At 35.7% G+C, this 14,157-nt stretch overlaps 1 protein-coding gene across 1 annotated transcript in view; it reads left to right on the top strand.

The window, feature by feature from the left end:
• Window positions 1-723: 723 nt before the first annotated feature.
• Window positions 724-14,157, top strand: part of LOC128028945 (neurobeachin-like) — a 235,933-nt gene continuing 222,499 nt past the window's right edge. Inside the window, exon 1 of the mRNA XM_052616324.1 lies at window positions 724-1,219. Within this exon, the coding sequence (XP_052472284.1) occupies window positions 959-1,219 (261 nt within the window). The 5' untranslated portion in view covers window positions 724-958. The remainder of the gene's footprint in view (window positions 1,220-14,157) is intronic.

The following is a 14,157-nucleotide window of genomic DNA, read 5'->3' as shown; positions in this document are numbered from 1 at the left end:
ATGCTTCCATTTGCTGTCAAGCTTTATGAAGATGCTGATTTCATTTTGCAGCAGGACTTTAGCACCTGCCCACAGTGCCAAAATCACTTCCAAGTGGTTTGCTGACTGTGATATTGCTGTGCTTGATTGGCCAGCTAACATGCCTGACCTTAACCTCACAGAGAATCTATGGGGTAATGTGAAGAGGAAAAAATAACATCTGACAAACAATACAGAGGAGCTGAAGGCTGCTATCAAAGCAACCTGGGCTTCAAAACGTCTCAGCAGTGCCACAGGCCGATCGCCTCCACGCCACGCCGCATTGAAGCAGTAATTTGTGCAAAAGGAGCCCCAACCAAATATTGAGTGCATAATTAAACCTGCTTTGGAGATCTTGAACATTTCTGTTTTCTAAATTTTTTTTTTTTTTTTGATCTTTGAGAAAATATTCACATTTTTTTGAGATACTGAATTTGTAATTTTCCTGAGCTGTAAGTCATGACCGTCAGAATAAAAAAATTAAATACAAAAATCTTGAAATATTTTAAGTTTCTGAGCAATGAATCTAGAATATAAGAAAGTTTGCTTTTTTGAATTAAATGACACAAAATAAAGAACTTTTCCATGATATTCTAAAATTTTTTAGATGCATCTGTAGAGGGCGTTTTCCCAGCAGGAGAAACATTTGATCGGTTCCCAGATGAGTAATGCAAACCCACATACGACATCACTGAACAACATAAATTAGAAAGGGAAGCGAGAGCTCAAGTACAGTGTGCGGAGCACCTGCAGACCTGTACTATACAGTGAATCTGCCACATGCGTTTGGACTCTTACTGCACAGCCGGTAGATATTAAATGACTATCGGAGATTTGTTTCCCCTTAAAGTGGCCGTAGATATCTCGAACTTGATTTGACTAAATCACCTCCTTTTCTTGATGATACAGTGCTGTTTTTAAATACCGCGGCTGATAGGATATGGCGAGCGTTCAGACGGTGGCTACGCCGGGCGACAGAGCACCTCCTCCCGGCCACAGGCAGCACGGAGCCGCCGCTGCTGCGGGCTCAGGTACCGGTGACATGATGATGTCTTGCTCCGGATCGGTGGTGCTGCCTGCCGGGGTGATAAACCCCTCGGTCCCGATTCGGAATATCAAGACGAAATTCGCAGTTCTCACCGGTCTCATTCAAGTCGGCGAGGTCAGCAATAGAGATATAGTGGAAACAGTGTTGAATCTGGTAAGTAGCACTTCTTCTTGTGGCTGGGTTTCAAAACTCACTGCTAGACAGCATTTTTGAGGCGCTTTGAATGATCCAGTGGATTCCAGAGAGGCAGTTCTGTTGGTTTTGATGAACACTGCATGAACGAACCCCATGAATGAATGATGTTGTTGTGATATTATATCACAGATTGTGAATATTAGGCTGGGGCTCTTATGTGCTCATTATAGTCATGTGTCTGTCATGCTTATTAACAGCAACCAAACAGGTGTCCTTGTGTAGTTGATATGCAACCTGTAAAACAGTCCTACACTGAAAAAAAAAATCAATAATGTATAAACTCCTTAGAAACATGTCAAACTGTCTAAACATGTTAGACTTTTTGTTAAAAACAATTTAATAGTGGTGAAAAAAAGTTTGCTTATCTAGATAAACCGCACAATTATTTATTTGTTAATTTTTTCTTGTGTAGCTATTTGAATCTTAATAATCAAAATGATAAAGTTTATTGTGTTAAAAAATATATATGTCTAACTTTGTAAACGAAATATTTGTGGGTAAGATTTAAATGAGTAATTTATCCCACTTTATTCAAAATGACAAAATTTAGGGGAGCATCCAGGCCTAAAAATGCCCTTCTTTCTCTCACTTCTTTATTAGTACACATGCCAATCCAGAATATAACTTTTTTTTGTTCTCAGTGTTAAAGTCATAAGCAACATTATTTCCATTTAAAAATGATATATGCTATGTATGGAGTATCTGGGAAGTAAATAGGCTTATATCACAGCATACAATGTTAGTCTGAAAGCACTATGCAATTAAGATGCAGTGGAAATGAAACTTTGTCCTTGTGTGTCAGTGCTCAAGTGTCAAGTGTTTTGTAACATTTTTCTTGTTATGTTGCACACTGAATGAAAAAAAATTTTTTTTGATTATGCTTAGTCTTTGACTGTAAAACAGGCAGACTCTTGTTTAGCTAATGCACTTTAGTCTTACGTTAATAGTGTATTTGCTGAGTATGTGTTAAAATATGCTTTCGTGGAACACACATGTCCCGAACCAGGGTGTTTGGTCAAACATTACTTATTCTTTAACTCTGGTATTGCAGAATGTTTTGCACTTCTAAATAACCTGAGTAATGAGATGTCAGACAAACAGCACTGACCTAATCGTATTATGAAATTTAGCCTCCCGGGTGGGATTTTCCAGTCAACTTGATTGATTTGACAAATACAGATGCTCTTTGTTTGATGTTCTGACCTGAGGAATATGAATTAAGCAACTAGAGGCTCATCCAGCAATGAAAAACTCAGCATCAGGTGGTTATTTTGTGTCTGTTGTTTGTCTCACACAACAGCAGTGCACAGTGAGTCAAGGAGGCGATGCTGACAGCATTTAGACAACAAGTCTGTTCCTGAGCTCACAGGTGCTGCTGTTTATGCCACGCCAGGGTGCATTTCTGCTTTGACAGCCACCATTTGTTAAGGGTTCTTCAGCCAGCATGTGCAACATGTATTTTCATAAACAGGGTTCATCAGTCAGTTAGCTGTTTTAGCGACAGAGAGAGTACCTTTTTTGTGTTTTACCATGTTGCATGTTGGGTTGTTGCAAGAACAAAATGTCAGAGGTCAATACCAAAATAAATCAGTGACAATTTCATTATTCTTGAAACCACTGCAAAAATTTATATCTAGGCTTTTGTGTTTTTATGCATTAATAAAAATACAAAATGGAATATACCAAAACATTTCTTATACAAAATATGTGATACAGACAGATCATTAATTTATCCATTAAATTGACGCCCCCTGAAAGAGAAATAAACTCAGTGAGAAAGTCAGAATTGTGAGATGTTTGCAAGAGATGAACATGGAATTGCTAGAAATCAAGTCGAAACTCTGAGATCTTAACTTAAAATGGCAAGATGTAAACTTGCTATTCTGAGAAAATAGTCCAAATTGCTAGATGAAAACTCACAATTGTGAGATTTTAACTCCGAATTGCTAGAAATAATGTCAGGACTGTGTTGTAAACTCCCAATTCTGAGAAGAATAGTCAGAAGTGTGAGATGTTTACTCAAGATCGCAAGACATAAACATGGAATTGCTAGAAATCAAGTTTTGTGTTAAATGATGATTCTGAGAGAATTTTCAGACTTGTAAGATGCTAACTCAAAATTGCAAGAAACAAACCTGGAGAAAAGATTTTTCAGAGAAAAATGGCAGCAAATTGCAAGATGAAAATCTAATTTCGATTGATTTTTATCTCAGAATAGCTAGAAATGAACTAGAGAATTAAAGTTGTGAGGATAAAGAGTAGCAATAACATTTTAATTTTAAGGTTAAGAAACATGAAACATTTTCTGCAAAGCACTCTAAGACTTGCTACCAAGTCTTTTTTTTACTGTAGTGTCAATTTGATGCCAGAAATGTCACCTGAGCAATCCAGGGGCCCAGCTTGTGGCAAATATCTGAACTTTGATATTTGCATTCTCATTGTTCCTGCGTCTGAGATTAATTACGGGCCATTCTGTCCCAGCCGGGAGCAATGACATTAGACCTGGCAGACGAGACATGTTGCAGCCCTCGGCATGTCAGGGCAAAGACATCGTCCTGTTACTCTGAGGGACTTTCGATACTCTCGATACAATGTCGACGTCTCTTGAGTAACTGTGAAGTGAGAAGAACAGCACACAAGGCAAATCTCACCTTTCACAACTCATTCACAAATCGAAATGTGACTGTCAAAGCAGGCGTTTTTGTAAAGTACACATAAGTCCAATTTTGTACCATGATTCATAGTTGCAATCGTCCTATCATTATGTTAACACTGGTGTTCTTGTCAGCGTCTCAGAAACACGGTATATGAGAAGAACAGCAGTGTGGTTGCTTTGATGCCTCGATTAAGAATTGATCGCTGGAGTCTCTAGTGTGCAATGACTCAGAGATGTGTAATGGAATTGATCCCGCTAGATTTACTCTGGTCGTTTTGACCTATAGGCAACACACTCACTCGACTTTATTGTCTCATTAAATCTGATCCAAAAGAATCAAACAGTGGGAAGTTACACCTTGTTTTTTCACACTGAACAGTACATTCAGCCCACTTTAAATCTTGTGTACCCGATTTTTAGAGAGACTCTGACAAAACAACTCTGTCACTCCGGAAGAGCGATGTGTCACGGAGAACCCTGTGTTGGACAGGATGATGTGTTTGAGCAGGAACAGGAATAGGGCCATCAGTCTGCCAGGTGAGACACCTAGGAAGAGCTTGCAAGCCGGACTTTATCTAACAGGACTAGGCATCCGATGTGAAATTCAAACCCAATATCAATTCCACCCCCCTTTTTTTCTGTCCAAGGATGCTGCTATTTTTTTACACTTGAGCTGTTCGAGTTAAAACTCAGACCTGTGTGTGGTGAAACCGAGAGCATGAACAATTTAGAAGCTCTGTCAAGGATTTGAACAAACTGCAAAAGAGACTTTTTTTCAAAGCTGGATCTAAAATGCTTTTTGTATAATTCTGCAAACCAAGCCACTAGGATTGTATAATTTAATTAAATAAATTCTATCTGATCTTCTCCTTTGAGTGTAGTTTTCAAAATATGGTTGAGCAATAACATTTTAAATCATAAATCCTCATATTTAAAGAAAAAAAAATCAAAGTTTGTAGGGACTCTTAAGTTTATGCACAACATGGTTTTATATAATATATTTTTAGTAATTTTAGTTTTGCAATTCCATTTTAAATAGGAACATTGGGTTATTAAATGCATTGTGTCCAGTGTAACCTTTGTTTTTTGTAAGGAAAATATATCTTGAGAAAGAGTTGTACAATAAATGGAGCAGAAAAACAAATGAGTACAGAGCATTGTCTACTTCCAGGAGGTATTGTTTGTCTCTTTAGAGATGGATGCTATATTCAGTTTCTTTGATGTGTAGATTATATTTCTCCTTTATATTGAATTGGTTGTTCCTGTGTATTCATCAAAAGCATTCTAAACAATTTTCCACATCTCCTAGAGCAAGTCAGAAATGCTTGCATTGCTTCTTAAATTTGCTACTAAATTTAAATATAATATTATGTTGATGAAGGCTCATGGATGGAAATGGATGGTTTTTGTATTTTGAAGCATCCAGATTACATTATGTAATCCCCTGCTCTGTGTGTCCATAGTACATAGTCTTGCCTTGAAAGGTTATTTGAATAAAATTCTCAGAAACAGTTTGAAGTGAAAGCTCATGAAATCTTCAAATGAACTTGGGATTTGGCCAATACAATCGCTCTGAAGTTTCAATAGTTAAAGTGAACAGGGAACATAGGGAATGTGTTCATTGGAGATAAAGGGATAGTTCAGCCAAAAATATAAATTATCATTATTTACTCATCCTCATGTCATTCCAAACCCACATGCTGTTCTTTTTTATTTGTGAAACAAAAAAGCAGTCTTCACACAGCATTCTTTCATTCAACAACAATTTATTGTACTTTTTTACTTTCAAATCATTCATAAGAGTGAATGATTTCACTCAATATGCAGGTCTCAAATAAAAAATGGCTCAATAGCACAGGCGTGGTGACAAGAAATTTAGAATTTTAGTCTTTTCATCCCACAAAGTTGTTGTGTGGTTTCAGATGATTTGAAATATACAGTATGTATACAGGTGCTGGTCATATAATTAGAATATCATCAAAAAGTTAATTTATTTTAATAATTCCATTAAAAAATTGAAACTTGTAATATTGATTCATTACACAGACTGATACATTGCAAATGTTTATTTCTTTTAATTTTAATAATTATAACTGACAACTAAGGAAAATCCCAAATTCAGAATCTCGAAAATTTGAATATTGTGAAAAGGTTTAATATTGAAGACATCTGGTGCCACACTCAGCTAATTAACTCAAGCCACCTGCAAAGCCTTTAAATGGTCTCTCAGTCTAGTTCTGTAGGCTACACAATCATGGGAAATACTGCTGACTTGACAGTTGTCCAAAAGACCATCATTGACACCTTGCAGAAGGAGGGCAAGACACAAAAGGTCAATGCAAAAGAGACTGGCTGTTCACAGAGCTCTGTGTCCAAGCACATTAATAGAGAAGCGAAGAGAAGTAAAAGATGTGGGCGCAAAGTGTACAAGCAGTAGGGATAACCACACCCTGGAGAGGTTTGTGAAACAAAACCCATCCAGAAATGTGGGGGAGATTCACAAAGAGTGGACTGCAGCTGGAGTCAGTGCTTCAAGAACCACTGTGCACAGACATATGCAAGACATGGGTTTCAGCTGTAGTATTCCTTGTGTCAAGCCACTCTTGAACAACAGACAGCGTCAGAAGCATCTTGCTTCAAAAAAGACTGGACTGCTGTTGAGTGGTCCAAAGTTATGTTCTTTGATGAAAGTAAATTTTAAATTACCTTTGGAAATCCGGGTCGCAGAGTCTGGAGGAAGAAAGGAGAGTCCCACAATCCACGATGCTTGAGGTCCAGTGTAAAGTTTCCACAGTCAGTGATGGTTTGTGGTGCCATGTCATCTGCTGGTGTTGGTCCAATGTGATTTCTGAGGTCCAAGATCAATGCAGCCATATACCAGGAAGTTTTAGAGCACTTCATGCTTCATGCTGCTGACCAACTTTATGGAGATGCAGATTTCATTTTCCAACAGGACTTGGCAACTGCACATAGTGCCAAAGCTTCCAGTACCTGGTTTAAGGACCATGGTATCCCTGTTCTTAATTGGCCAGCAAACTCGCCTGACCTTAACCCCATAGAAAATCTATGGGGTATTGTGAAGAGGAAGATGAGATATGCCAGACCCAACAATGCAGAAGAGCTGAAGGCCACTATAAGAGCAACCTGGACTCTCATAACACCTGAGCAGTGCCACAGACTGATCGACTCCATGCCACGCAGCATGGCTGCATTAATTCAGATGAAAGGAGCCCCAACTAAGTATTGAGTGCTGTACATGCTCATACTTTTCATGTTCATCTTTTTCAGTTGGCCAAGATTTCTAAAAACCCTTTATTTGTATTGGTCTTAAGTAATATTAAAAATTTGAATACAGATACTGAATTTTGGATTTTCCTTTGTTGTCAGTTATAATCATCAAAATTAAAAGAAATAAACATTTGAAATATATCAGTCTGTGTTTAATGAATAAATGTAATATTGGCTGGAATTAGTGAAATAAATCAACTTTTTGATGGTATTCTAATTATATGACCAGCACCTGTATAACTGACTACTGAAATGTTGCTTCACTCAAAAATTTAAATTCTGTAATTTTACTCATGCAACAATGACGCTCCAAACCTGTATGTCTGTATGATTCTGTGGAATGCAAAAGAAGATATTTTAAAGAGTGTCAGTAACCAAACAATTCCGGTGACCAGTGACTTCTACTGTGTGAACAGCACAGACATTTCTCAGAAAATCTTCTGTCATGTTCCACAGAAATATGAAAGTCATACATGTTTGGACGGACATTAAGTTGAGCAAATGATGACAGAATTTTCATTTTTGGGTGACCAATGCCTTTAAAAATTATTGTGGAACTTTATTGATAAGACTTTTTTTCATAATAATAATGATCTTGAAGGTTAATGTTACGACTTCTAATTCCCTTCAAAATCTGCGAACAAGGGAACCATCAGTTTTCGAGACAGATCTTCCATGTTCACAATCGTGTGCTACAAGACTGAGTCTTGACAAAGTGCCTTATCTGGGCTAATTAAGAACAAGTCGTTGTTAATCTCCATCTGCCGCAAAGTCTTAAATGAAAGCAGTTATAAAGATAAAGTGGAAATGTTTCACCCTGTAGGTGGCTTTTATTACTTGAAAATGGTTAAATAAGGATAATGTGAACAGAAAGCCTTTTTGCTGTAATTGTGCTGTCTTCAACAATCACTGCTGCTTTATATCCATCAGGATTTACTTTAATTAAGAGTCGTATGTTAGTAGAATACAACTAAATGGCATAAAAATAATGCAGACTGGGTAGATGAACTACAGAATGTTTTTCATTTGTCATATAGACTTCAGAGATGACATCCAACTTGACCTTGCTATTGTGGAAACATCTTTCATTTTTTTATATAAAAAAAAAGCCATATATGAGCAATTACTCTCAGCGTTGGGTTAAAGTTTGCAGACTTTGTTGTACGCTATAAGAAAATATTTTTTTGAAACTGTAAACAAAATGTAACGAGTATGTTTTACAGGAAAATGCCAGTTCACTACTTGGAAAAGAAAATCATGTTTCATTCAATGAGTTATTTGCCATTTCTTTGTAATTATTTGTAAAATATTGGTTTAGTGTAGTGTAAACCATTAATAGTAAGTATTGCACTTTGTGTAACTCACAGTGTATGTGATATACACACAGATATTATCTTCAATTTTGCCGCTAAAGGTATAAACACATTAGTAAAATCTCAGCAATATTTTGCTGCCTAAAAGGATCATGAGGCACAAGTCACACAGAGGTCACGTTCAAACCAAACAGCTCTCTTTTGGTCAGCATGGCGATTTGCTGTGCATAAAACATATGCCCTCAAAAGAAATTCTTATTGAAATTATAGAAATTATGCCCAGCAACACTAAATGTGATCATGTCTTGCAATTTTCACCCACACTGTAAAAAATGTTTTTCTTTTTTGGAAATTCTAAATAAAACAAAGGATTACTTTTTTCACAGAAAATTCTATTTCAGACTTTCTACTTTAAAAAGAAATTATGTTTATTAATGTATTCGTAGTGATTCCTTAATAGCAATTTTTGAGTGAAAACTGTTTTTTCCCCCTCCCTTTACTATTGCTTAAATCACTCATAAGTATTAAACTTTACCACATAACCATTTGTGTTATGTACACAAATTATATCTTACATTTTGAAGCTTAAGGTGGGGTCACATTAGTCAAATCTTTCAAACTAAGCAGCTTTTTGTTGGTCAATGTGGCAAATCTGCATATGAAAATATTTTGACCATGAAAATTCGCCAAATTTTAAATATGACTACATCTTAATACTATAACCAGACATGCAATTCTCACAGTGTAACACTTTTTTTTGTTAGTTATTGGAGTACAAGAATTTCTTTTTTTTTATACTTCAGAATTTGATATTTCATTCAATTAATTACTTTATTTGTAATTATTTGTGAATTTTTTTTTTTTTTTTGTAGACAAAGTGTGGACACCATAATGCCACGGAGACCTATAAGGTTTATATATATATATATATATATATATATATATATATATATATATATATATATATATATATATATATATGGGCGAGAAAGCAAACAAGAAGTGCTAGCAACTGCCTAGCATACCTTAGCAACTGCTTAGTAATTCCCATTCAGACTTATTTCTGCCGTTGTGTGTTTGTTCCTCACTCACTCACAACTTTTTCTCTCTGTTCTGCTAGTTCTTGATATTGCTACCTGCAGTACTGAGAGTGTGTTGACCTGCATTTGCTCGGACTCTTCACGCTGTCTCAGATGATATATAGGTTTTAAAACCTGAATTCATAAGCAGGCTGTGTGGAATTGGCCAGAGCAGCTAATTTTTTAGAGGTATGCTTACTGTCAGAACACTGGAAAGGTTTGTTCGTATCGCCCCACTGCGCTGTACATTTGCATGGATTAGCAGCTCCCCTGGCTGCATATAAAGACTGGATACCTGGGGTAGGAATAAAAACCTCTGTCAAAACATTCACCTGACATTCATAAGATTTAAAGAGCTGTTTATCTGACTGTGCTAATAGCGTATGAATGCACATTTATTTGCTTTTCAGTATTCAACTTGTCAATTGCTAGTAAATCATTAAGTCACAGTTAATGCTAAACAATTTTTTTTTCAGTTTTTACTTGCTAATTACATTGGCATAATGTTAGATGATATTAAAGGTAAAGTGTACAGTATATTGTCAGTATAATATTTAGAGGCTACAAGTAAGCCATTCAGATTCAAGATTCAAGATTTTTATTCGTCACATACAAAATTATATATAGCATATATAACCAGCAGTGAAATGTGATAAAGTCAACACGCGCACACACAGACACACACACACACACACACACACACACACACACAAATAGTTTGTATATCCTGACCAGTCTGACACAGCAACACAGACCCAACCAATGATGTGAGTCTGGAGGCGGGACTTATCTGTCTTTCTGACCAGTAACAGTGTATAGTGTTCAGAAAACCTATTTGAAAATCAAATTTAAATAAATTGTTTGCAATTTCATATTTTAAACATAGATATAAATTAATACTTTAGTTCAGCAAGGACTCATAATATTGATCAAAAATGACAGTACACATTTATAAAGTTTTACAATTATATACAATTATTTTAAATAAAAATTATTATAATACATTACTATTTAAAATATTTATTATTTAAAATACATTCTCTTTTGAACTTCAGTTTATCAAATAATTTAGAAAAAGTGAGTCACAGCTTCCACAAAAATATTAAGCAGCATAACTCTTTTTAACATTTTTAAAACTAATAAATGTTTTTTAAGCACCAAATCAATATATTAGAATGATTTCTGAAGGATCATGTGACACTGAAGACTGGAGTAATTATGCAGAAAATTCAGCTTTACCATCACAGAAATAAATTACATCTTAAAACATATACAAATAGAAACTGTTATTTTAAATTTTAATACTATTTCAAATAATATTTTTGGATCAAGTAAATGCAGCCTTAAAAAAATAAATAAATTATTCCTTGTGTTGGGAATTATTTTATCCTTGAACAGAAAAGAGCACAGTAATGACTGTAAAATTCCCTGTAAAAGGGAATGTTCTGATCATTCCATTAACTATTAGCTATAACCCTAGAGCTGAAGTGTTAACATTTACCTGAACTAGTCAAGTGCTGTCTTCCATCAACATAATTAATAGGTTAATTTAAAACCAAACTTTTGGTTAGATCCAATGTAACAAGCTCACCTTTTAACACTTCTCCGAAGCTATATTCCAAACAATTCCAGTCATGGACAACAGCAGATAGCAGACCATGCAAATGTGACCTCATGGTCAGTTGATTCACAAGACTACAGAAGCAGTCAAGGCAATAATGGCTATCCAGGGGTTTGGAAGTGAAACTGCTGTTCGGCTAAATTAAATCTGCTGATTTCATGGTGAAATACGATGGTTAAAGTGAGAGTTGTGGTTAACGTCAGGCAAGTGTAACTGTGTCCAAAGCATTAGTCACAGTCTTCTGGCATTGTGTGTAGAGTTTTAGAATGATACAAACAGGACTGTTGCTTCAGCAAATACATATTGTCCTTCAGAAAACGGAAAAATGACTCCGCTAATCCGCAAATCATCTTTTTGATGGCAACACATACATGAAGCTTATCATGAGTAAGCCAGATTCAAACCTCATCTGTTGCACCCTTGCTTGAGTAACAATGCATTGCTATCTTGACTGACTGGGCTTATTTTTTAAGGGACATTATAGCAGCATCTGCTCTGTTTTTAACATTGCACACAACGTGTTCGGTGTAATACAATACTGAAGTCTTTGTGACTCATAATAAAAGAAAATGGCTATAAAAGTGATTCATGCAGTGATAGCTGCAGTGCATTTAAAATAAAACTGGGGGAAGGGAAGGGTATTTCAGAAATAGAAAAACTGGAAAGGTAATTATTAGTAATTATTGTTGACATCTATAATTGTTCATTATATTCAATGATCTCACTCTCCAGTGAATGTGGCGTTTCATTCTCTGCTTTTTTTTTTTTGCCATGACATCAGTAGTTACATTTGGGTGGAAATGATAAAAATTCAGTAAGCACCTCATACAGTATGACACTCACCAATTCTAAATAAAGCCTGTATGTTCTCATGCAGGGTTTGGAACGAACTGGTTCATATAGTGCACACGTCCTCCTGGGAAGTTTCTATTTACGAGTTTAATTAAGTCGTAAGTATGAGATCAGGTGCATTTAAATTCGCTTGGTAGGAGCAAGATGTCGATTTACTTAATAATAAAAAAATAGTTTTTATTAAAATGCAGCAATTTTTACTATACCTGTACTTCCACGAAATTATAAATAAATACCGTGCATCCAATGTTTTATTCAGTTTATGGTGCTGTAAATTAAATCGTTATAGAATAATTTTACAATACTATTGTACATTATATATGCAGCTAGTATTTTGTAAATTAAATAATCATAACAAAAAATTATCCTAAACTGCAGATAATATGTACATTTTCTCACTGAAGCTCAGAGCTCAAAGAAAATCCAGATTCCAATTCACAATCTCTCTCTCTCTCTCATTGGTATTATTTTAAGTGGTGAAATGTCCTTCATAAATTTTAGGTCGTCATTAAACTAAATTTCAATACTGAGAAGATATTTATGGTGTGGGACTGAAGCTTAAAGTGAAGTTAATGTTCCGTTTCTTCCGCTTTCCTCCCCACCGACAGCATCTCTGATCTCACAGAACAGCACTGAGCAGCGGAGAGCAAGAGCTCGCGTAAAGCCACAGACCTCTGGGAGAACCCCAGGCATGTGTGTGCCTATCTCTCTTTCATGCCTCGTCCGTGCCCTCCGCAACACAGAGGATTTAGTGTTGATGAAAAGCTGACATTTTCGGAACAATCAGGGATCATTGCATTGCATCAGTCCTCTGTTTCTCCTCAGCCCGGTTGACAGATAGGGCCATTGCGGAAGGGCCAAATAGTCTCATATCAGTTGCAGGCACTGGAATCCGTTTATTACCAAAAACGTGTCTTATTTTTTGCTCCAGATAGCTTGAAGGGAAGATTTCACTCCTCGTGTTTTGAGCGCATGGCTTTTGTAGTTCACAGGAAGCATTTAAAATTCATGTTGCCCCAGTTTTGCCTCTTGCCAACAAACAGCACATCAGAAATGAGGCACAATGTCTCCAATCAATGAAATAAAGCTGGTAGTTTTATTAACTGTGCAGTTCACAGGATAAAACATGTTTCATTGTTTGTGAGGGGTTTCCTCCCGAGTGCTCACAGTTTCCTCTTGACAGACCCAAGGCCTGTTTCACAATGCAGCTACATGAGGCAGAATTTATTTTGATATTATGAAGTAAATAAAAAAAAAAAAATCTGTCATGAATCCTCATAAAACGAAACCCAAACCATAAAGTGTAGCTATAAACGACTTATTAATCCGTGAGATGTACTGTATGTGTTTGTATCACTACGTATAGAACTTGATAAATGTCAGTAGTGTCAATTGCTTTGTGTTGCTTCATTAAATCCTGCATTGCAAAATACTGCATTGATAAATAGATTTATAGTGTATTTTCAGTGTTTTTTTTTTCTTAAATAGGTGTCGAAAATATACCTGTATATAACTCTGAAATAATGAGTGTTTCATGACCTCTGGTCACATTTATTTCCAAAGGGTTGATTTATTTATTTATTTTATTAAAAGTAACAGATTTCATATATCATAATTGGCACACTTTTTATATCAGATATACATTGTCTGTATATGTGTGTGTATGTGTGTATGTGTGTATGTTTGTATATATATATATATGTATATATATATATGTGTGTGTATGTGTGTGTATGTTTGTATATATCTTTTGCAATCAGGCTGTAAATTTGTGGAGCAACTGTGATATCGTTAGTAGCCAAATTTGTCAAAATAGTAAGAGAGTAAAAATGTTTAGAGAGTGTTTATTTTCCAAAAGTGCATATAGTTGAATAAACTATTATTTGCCTTTGTGTGCATTGTTAAGCAGGCCTATGTCACATTTCAAATGGAGCGTGCATTTTAATATCTGAGAACAGATGCAGACCTTACTGCCGTATTGCCTCACTTTTAAACTTTACCAAAGTCATATTTCTGCTCTGTTTTTGGGAGAGAATTTTAAGAATTTTTCCAACTCTGAGTCACAGGATCTTTGAATGTAGACACTT

This window comes from Carassius gibelio, chromosome A15 (assembly GCF_023724105.1).
Source record: "Carassius gibelio isolate Cgi1373 ecotype wild population from Czech Republic chromosome A15, carGib1.2-hapl.c, whole genome shotgun sequence".
NCBI classification, from domain to species: Eukaryota; Metazoa; Chordata; class Actinopteri; order Cypriniformes; family Cyprinidae; genus Carassius; species Carassius gibelio.
The sequence above is the reverse complement of the archived record's forward strand: the minus strand, read 5'-3'. Positions and strand labels throughout refer to the sequence as shown.